Source organism: Bison bison, unplaced genomic scaffold (genome assembly GCF_000754665.1).
Source record: "Bison bison bison isolate TAMUID 2011002044 unplaced genomic scaffold, Bison_UMD1.0 scf7180017864352, whole genome shotgun sequence".
NCBI lineage: Eukaryota > Metazoa > Chordata > Mammalia > Artiodactyla > Bovidae > Bison > Bison bison.
Window position 1 is genome coordinate 2784010 of NW_011494924.1, and position 9020 is coordinate 2793029.

Here is a 9020-nt window from a genome sequence, read left to right on the forward strand (position 1 = left end):
CAGTATCTGAGGTTATTGATATTTCTCCCGGCAATCTTGATTCCAGCTTGTGTTTCTTCCAGTCCAGCGTTTCTCATGATGTACTCTGCATACAAGTTAAATAAGCAGGGTGACAATATACAGCCTTGACGTACTCCTTTTCCTATTTGGAACCAGTCTGTTGTTCCATGTCCAGTTCTAACTGTGGCTTCCTGACCTGCATACGGGTTTCTCAAGAGGCAGGTCAGGTGAACAGTTGTAGCCCTAGGTGCCATATATTTTCATGTCAGCGTTTGACTGGAATTGACTTTAGTCCTCTTTAAAATGGTCATACTTGTCTAATTCATCATAGTTCCTACTACAGGTAACTTTTACATCTGTCCTCCATTGGCATTTGAGTTAGCAACAACTGAATTAAACAGTAAGATTATGATACACTGATACAAATACAATTGGTGTAAAAAAATCTAGTCTTCCAGTAGTGCCAGACCAGGTAATTTGGACCAACCATACCAGTGAGCTCATACCAGTGTAGCTCAGGCTTCCCTGGTAGCTCAGCAGGTAAAGAATCTGCCTGCAGTTTGGGAGACCTGGGTTCGATCCCTGGGTTGGGAAGATCCCCTGGAGAAGGCAAAGGCTACCCACTGCAGTATCTGGCCTGGAGGATTCCATGGACTGTATCGTCCATGGGGTCTCAGAGTTGGACATGACTAAGTGACTTTCACTTTCACTATACCAGTGAAAATAACTAGAAAACATGGACAAAATATAGAAACCATGGACATTTTAGAGTTGATAATAAAGAATTATTAACGCACTCCAGTACTCTTGCCTGGAAGTCCCATGGACAGGAGAAGCCTGGCAGACTATTGTTCATGGGGTCACAAAGAGTCAGTCCCAACTTAGCGACTAAACAACAACAATAATTACTAGACCAGGATTGGGTTGCAGTGGGGACAGAGAATGGTACAGGCTTTTTTCCCCTTTGAAGCATTTACCTAGAGGTTGAAAGGTGCTTTTAACAAGTTCTCAAAGCTAAAAGACAGGAATTGGAGTTCTGCGGTCACAAGGGTTAAAGGCTTCTCCTTGCCTTGCACTGGGATCCTGAAAGTCAACACTATTATGATAAAGATCAACTAGTTGGTAAATAGTTCCTCACCAGAACTAAAATGCAAAATCAAATCTTCCCAGTACCTAAAGTTGGATTAAATTGAAATAATACTGCTTGTGCCTCAGGATACCTGGTAGAATAAAATATGAATCCTCCCTGGAAGAAGACATCACCCTAACCTCAAATCTATTTAATAATGAGTTTTGCAAAATGGGTTCAGCACACAATTAGAAATAACCAAATATGTTAGGCAATATGATACAAGGCAATGTGAACAATGTCTAGAACTTAACATTAAAATAACTGATTAACTCAGTAAAGGGTTTAAGAGTTGATTTGACATACCAGTAAATGAGAATTCATGAACTGGAAGAAAGTTAAGAAAACATCAAAATTAGCATGATAAACATAAAGATGTAAAATGGATCAAAAAGATGTAACACAGTGTGTAATTAGGCTCCAAGAAGGAGAGAGAGAATGGGAAGGAAGCAGCATTTGAGAGCAGAGTATAATGGCTTAGCACTTTGTAATGCACAGATATCTAGCTCATATTCAAGAAGCCTCATAACTCCTCAGCAGGATAATTAAAAAATAAAGTAATATTTTGAAGTGTAACAAGAAAATAACTATAAAACTAAAATTCTATACCCAGTAAACATATTCTTCAGAAATGAGAGTTAGTGAGAAAGACATATTCAGACAAAATAAACTGAGAGAATATATCCCTAATAAACACTCACAAAAGAAGAAAAACAGTAGGTGATGAGTGATGGAAAGAGTAGTAGTTAAAATAAGTATGAGTAAATCAGAATAATTGTTGACTTAACAGTAATGTCTTGGTGTGTGTCGGGTGTGTGTTATATTATCATACAGCAGATGTATTAGGGGAGGATATGGAGTTCATGTCCTTAGCATTGTTTAGGAAGATGGTAGTAAATATAAATTAATCTTAGATGATAAGTCAAAATATGCATTTTCTAATGCAGAAAGTAGTCACTAAAAGAGTAGTAAAAATCAATATGATTATCAGGATAACAGAGGAAGTGGAGAAATTAATAATTAGTCTAAACTCAGACCAAGAAGAAAAAAGGAACAAAGAGCAAGTGGGATTTAATAATACTTTGATAGGTTGGTAGATCTCTAAATATATTTGTAGTTATAATAAACATGAGTGGATAAAAGGTTCCAAATTAAAACATTCCAGGCTTAATAAGGAAACAGAGAATCTAGAGTTCTCCAGGCCAGAATACTGGAGTGGGTGGCCTTTCCCTTCTCCAAGAGATCTTCCTGATCCAGGAATCGAACCAGGGTCTCCTGAATTGCAGGCAGATTCTTTACCAGCTGAGTTACCAGGGAAGCCCAAGTAGTTAGAAATCAATTTAAATAACGCATCAAGGAAGTTCCAATAGATATTAGAAAATATTTTTATCTGAATGATAATGAAAATATTATCCTTGAGGTATACTGCTAAAGCCATAATTAGAGGAAATTATCATTAAATGCATATATTCTATGTTAAGGATAAAAATAAATGTATTAAACATTTATCTCAAGTTAGAAAAAACAGTAAATTAAACCCAAAGTAAGTAGCAAAAAGGATATGATAGATACAATGCAGAAATTAATGAAATAGTCATAGTGAAAAGTTGGATCAAAATAATCCTTTAATTTAGTAATATCTATAAAGACTCCCTCCTTCTTAAGGGATAATGAAGGGAAAAGCTACCTTCTATGGATATATTTGGTTTTTTTTTTTTTAAGTTATTGTTTACATCCTTTATCCAAGTGGGCTTCCCTGGTGGCTCAGATGGCAAAGAATCTGCCTGCAATGTGGGAGACCCAGGTTCGATCCCTGGGTCAGGAAGATCCTCTGGAGAAGGAAATGGAAACCCACTCCATTATTCTTACCTGGAGAATCCCATGGACAGAGGAGCCTGGCAGGCTGCAGTCCATGGGGTTTCAAAGAGTCAGACACGACTGAGCAGCTAAGCATACCCATTATCTTAGTCTTCTATTATTTGTTTGGGGCTTTTCCTCATTTTAGACAGACATATTTGTGTGAAATAATTTGCTTATTTTTTTTTCAGATACCAATTTATAGAAGAAGCTTTTCAGAATCAGAAAGTGATCATAGATACACTAATCACCAAACTGATGGAAAAAACAAAATATATAAAATTCACAGGAAATCAGATCCAAAACAGGTAAATTTATATTTGTGTTATTATTTAAATCATCTTTATATACAATGTATTAAGTATATTAATTTTAAGAACAGACAGTTTGCTCAACTCATGGTGAAGTACATCCAAGTGAGTTGTCAGATGGGTCTAATAACAGAGTTGATAAGACTTGTCCAGAAACTGAATTTCTGGAAAGTTTGAGAGTATTCTTCTCAGCCATGAAATTTCAAAACTGTTATTATTATTAACCGCTCATTTATCAGGTAAGTATTAATAATAATTTTTAATTATTTGCTGTTTTCCAATTTCCCAAGAAATACAAGGATATAAAAACTGTAAAATATTTTAACAATTAGATAAATACTTGCTATTTTAAGGAAGAACATATCATAGAACATCAGGAGACAGGGCTTGTTAAACTGTTTCACATACCTTTTACTCTTTAACAAGTAGAATACTTAAAACAGTTTCTACATATTACCTGTTATACTTTTGTCCTCCAAGGGATCAAATCATCAGCTGTCCATGTCTTACAGTTCAGTGACTGGGGGAGCAAACCACTGACCTCTGTGGGGAAGAGGGAATTTGCCTGGTACCCCTTTTTATCCCATTTGGGACCCACACTGACATTTTACAATACCTGTGAATCTCCATGTCTCCTTTCCTTTGTTGTTGTGCACACAGAAGTAACATGTCACTGCTTAAATAGATCAAAAAAGAGAGAGCCTGAATAAGAGAGGCCTTGCAGCAGTTTTCAGTGCTGTTCACAGGGAAAAGATATATCAGCCTCTTGTAGTTCATCTTCCTTAAGATCAGTTGTCACAATCTGTTACTCTGATCATTTTGCAGCATGGCTAGGATGGGGCATTTGTACTTTTTTCCAAGAAATTCCTTGGTTTACCTGGTTTTCTTAAAGGAGATTTTAAGTATGATTTAACCTTTTCTTGATAACCTGGTAGTGTTATTATTATATCTATTTATTATTATACATTGTGATAATAAAAGTTATCAGCTCTCATTTCATTTTACTTTTCTCTTTCATATAAAAACTGTAGTTGACCAAATACTGTTTTCTTTGCCATATTCCAATCAAGTACTGTATTTGGCAAAATTGACATAACTGGTGGGTTTAAAATTTTTGCATTTGAATAATGGAAAATATGTAATGAATATTTATGGAATGATAAGGATAGTTTTTCCCATCTAATGACAAAGAGTAGCAATTGTAAAATAACTAATTTTATATAAACTATCCACCCTTGATGAAATTCACCCTTTTGACTTTTTTCTTTCACTGTGTATATGGTATGAGTTCTGAGCCAAAGTTTACTTTAAAAAAAAAAAAGATATACATTTATTCCAACACTTGTTCCAGTTGTTAAAAAGACTATCCTGTTGCTGTTAAACTGTGTTGGCACCTTGGTAGAAAATCATTTGGCCATATAAGTATGAGATTATTTTGGACATTCCATTTCATTCCATTTTCTTTCTTGCTAATACCACACTTGCTTCATGACTAGAGCTTTTTATAGTAAATATAGTAAATCTTTATATTATAAAGATTTTTATAGTAAATCTTAAAATCAGTGTGAATTTTCCAAATTTGTTTTACTTTTTTTAAGAGTTGTTTATGCTATTTTTAAAAAATAATACATTATGATATGGAAGGATTTTATTTTTTGAATGGTAAGAATTTAAAATCTTTGAATTAGCTGCTAATTATTAATATCTTTATAGCCTACCTGATTATAAAAAGGTTGAATTTACTGGACTGACTTCACTATTAATTCATTTTTATTCATGTGCAAACATGGCATTACTTGTCCCTTTTTTCATTCTGTTCTACCATCATGAGATTTTTGTTTATTTTTGAGGTTGTTTACTTCCTTGATCCGACAGCCAATGTTGATGTTCAATAATTATCTTGAAGAATTTCCAACATGGCAGGGAATAAATAGCCAACATGGCAGGGAATAAATAGCCCAGGGAACTTATACTCAGTATTTTGTAATAATGTATAAGGGAAACTAATCTGGATGATAATAATAATATATATATGTATGCGTAACTGAATCCCTTTACCATGCACCTGAAACTGATACAATATTGTAAATCAGCTATAATTAAAAAAAAAAAAAAAGAATTTCCAACAGAGTAAAATCCCTGCCCCTTTGATCTTAAGTTTTGGAAGATAACTATGGGAGAAGCAGACAGAAGAAACGAAGCCTTTTATTTATCTCATAATGTTTGATGGTGGATGCCTCATTTTTATCTGCTTCTATAAGGTATTCTGGTTTGATGCTGTGTATTTTTTTTCTCATCCATCTTGATCTCCAAGAAAACATTTTCTCTGATCAAAGGAAAAAATATATATTGTGGTTTGTAAAGACATAAAGTAGTTATTTGGCTGCTTATTTCAAGACAAATGGGTTATTAAAAGTAGTTAACTATTATTATCGTCTTTTGGTTTTTATTCAGATATAATGAATGGGCAGCAGTTCAGATGACTAAGATAATTGTGACACATTTAAGGTTTTCTACTTCTTAGTTGCAGTGAATACAGTAAAACTCAGAGTCATGATTTTCCTTATCTTGTTTATAAGTCATTCTTTTTTTGTCCATCCTTATAGGCTGAGAATTTTTCTAGGTGTCGTCATAATTTTTCTGAATATTATTTCCTTAAAATGTGTTCATTCTTTTATAGTTTAATACATTTTTAAGATTGAACTAAAGTGACTGTCTTTTGGAAGAATTATATTTTTGCTCTCTCATCTTTAAGAAAGTCAATTTAAACTGAAGGACCCTTAGGAATAGGCAAGCTTTTAAGAGCTGAAAACTTCCTGGTCTAATTTAGACATTAAAAAATCAATGCCTTAGATTTTAGATTTTCGCCTTTTGTTTAATTTTCAGGATAATTGAAGTAAATCAGAATCAGAAGCAGGTGGAACAGGATATAAAAGTTGCCATATTTACATTGATGGTAGAAATAAATAAAAAAGGTAAAGCTTTACTGCATCAGCTTGAGGTAAGTTACTGTTAATGGGACAGAATGTGGTGATTATGTTAAGTGTTTTCTTATGTATTTGTGAATTTGGAATCACAGCCTTTTTCATATAATGTTTTCATTTATGATTCAGTAATATTTTAGGCTCTACCTTGTAGCTGACAATTTATGACTTTAAAATACACTAGGAATGTCTTAATCCTTCTTGTTTACTTCAGAGCACAAAGCATAATGCTTTGCTTGAAGGAGGAGCTTAGTAAATGTTAAAACAAGTTGAACTGTTTTAGAGATTCATTGAACTGACAGCTTTGGGTCCCCAAAGCAGTGCAGCAAACTTTTTCAGTAAGTTACCCTAAGCTATATTTAAATCTAAAATATGTACATTTAACCTTAGGAGAAATTAGATAAAAGGATGTGTCTCCTCCCCTCAACGGTCTTAATTGTGAAAGCAATACTCAGGGAGCGATGCTCAAGGCTCTTAGGATAGTTTTTTCTCACTGCAGGTAAGAAAAATATTACTGTCTTAATCAGCTTTTTTACACACATAAAAGGTCAAGATCCAGAGTTAATGTTTGACTCAAATAATATGAAGCTACAACTTCTACATGGTATCTTAATGTAATAATAATTGCATGATATTTTGGTATTCTTTTAATATATTGGTACAAAAGGAATTTAAGAGTAGAGAAGCAAATTGAGAATAAAAGAATCCTAATGTTTGAAGATTTAAGGGGAAGAAAGCTCATAGAAATATGTTAGTTCAACCTCTTTATCTATAGTTGACAAAATTATAATGTCTTTGTCAGCAAGATCTCTTCCTCTTGGAAAAGCATGATCATTCCCGTGGTTTTTCAAACATACGGGAAGCTGAGACCAAAATTATTCTCTCTCCTTTTAGAAACAAATACGTAGTGAAAAAGTTTTCTAGCTGGGAGGAATCAAACCCCATTTGTAGTAACTGTCTTTTCAAGGTTCTAGGGTGCATTGGGGGGTTGTTGGTTTGTTTAGCTAGAAGCATTTAAACTATTTTAAAAGATGTCAGAGCTCTACTTAAAATCAGATGTCACATCGATTTGCTTTCTCGGAGTGAATAGTGTACATATTGCCATAGCTGTTTCCAAATTTCACTGTAAATCAGGGTTGCTTGTTTTTTTAAAAATCCAGGAAAGAACACAAGATGACCACATCTTCAAATCTCTAAAAGTGAACCTGGTCATCAGTATTATTTTAAATCAACTTTATATGTTGACTTATAATTTTTACAACCACTTTTTAAGTATTCTTGTCAGTCTTCATACCCTTTCTCCTGCTTCATAGGATCCTCCTCTAAGGCAAATTAATGTAATCAGTGTTTTCTAATAACTTGAAAAATTCAGCCAAATAGTTATTACTATAGAAAACAAAGACATTTGGGCTTCTGATTCTCAATTTGCAACATCTCTAAAAGTCAACAGAATTTCTATTCTTTCTAGAATGTCTCCAAAGAAACACTGGGTTTTGTGTGGTCAGAAAGAGCCTAGCAAATCATCTCTGAACTTAAGATTAGACACAACAAAGCCATCAATAGTCACTGCAGTGACTTAATTCAGTTTGGAGTCACTCAGTTGTGTCTAACTCTTTGCAACCCTATGGACTGTGTAGCCCACCAGGCTCCTCCATCCATGGAATTTTCCAGGCAAGAATACTGGAGTGGGTTGCCATTTCCTTCTCCAAGGGATCTTCCTGACCCAGGGATCAAACTCAGGTCCTCCACATTGCAGGCAAATTCTTTACCATCTGAGCCACCAGGGAAGCCTCTTAATTCAGTTTAGCATGTATGTATTTTCCAAATTTGAAACCAACTAGGGCCAAGATGTAGGTTCACTTTTTCTATTGAGAATATAATTCCATATTGGAGTATAGCAATTTTACTTAACATTTCTTAGAGCCAGTGGAAGGTCCTGTTTTCTCCTCCTTTCTGTACCAGGTAAAGGAGACCTTGGGGATAGAGACCTTTAAAATAGCCCACATTTAGTGGGGTTTTCTTCTACTCTGGACTGACCTATGTTCTTGCTTATGTACTTCCCTTGGAGAAATTCTGTAGTCTGCTTTTCTGTGACTTTCCTGAGAGTGCATTCGTTCCATTAGTCACTGTATCAGTTGGTTCATGGCAGTTTTCAATAGACAAAAATTATATGCTTTCCCCTTTTTTTCCTTACTACATACAAAGCATAAATGTTGTCTACCATGTGGCATGACTTGGCACAAAGTAGCTGCAATCAGGATAAGAGTGCCTGAAAGGAGAAATCATGTCTTTGAGTAAATCATGTGATCTGGTAGCTTTACTCGATTGCTGGGTGGTACACCTATTTTATTTTTTAGTATTGAATTTAATAGTCACTTGCTTTGTTAAAGGGCTTCCCAGGTGGCGCTAGTGGTAAAGAACCCGCCTGCCAATGCAGGAGACATAAGAGACATGGGTTTGATCCCTGAGTCAAGACCATCACCTGGAGGAGGGCATAGTAGCCCAACTCCAGTATTCCTGCCTGGAGAATCCCATGGCAGAGGAGCCTGGTGGGCTGTAGTCCATACGGTCACAAAGATAGCTAATCCATGGTTTTGTACCTTTATGGATACTGGAAGATGGATGAACAGAAACCTAAATCCCAGAATATGTAAAACCCAACCCAAGACCTTGGGCAGCACAGATGAGGTAGCATCAGGGGGCTGACTCTGACACTGGAGACATGATTTTTACTTCAAT

General features: G+C 35.0%; 1 protein-coding gene across 1 annotated transcript in view; it reads left to right on the forward strand.

The window, feature by feature from the left end:
• Positions 1–9020, forward strand: part of TRIM24 (tripartite motif containing 24) — a 116325-nt gene that overhangs the window by 65004 nt on the left and 42301 nt on the right. Inside the window, exons 7-8 of the mRNA XM_010855018.1 lie at positions 3178–3294; positions 6184–6298. Of these exons, the coding sequence (XP_010853320.1) occupies positions 3178–3294; positions 6184–6298 (232 nt within the window). The remainder of the gene's footprint in view (positions 1–3177; positions 3295–6183; positions 6299–9020) is intronic.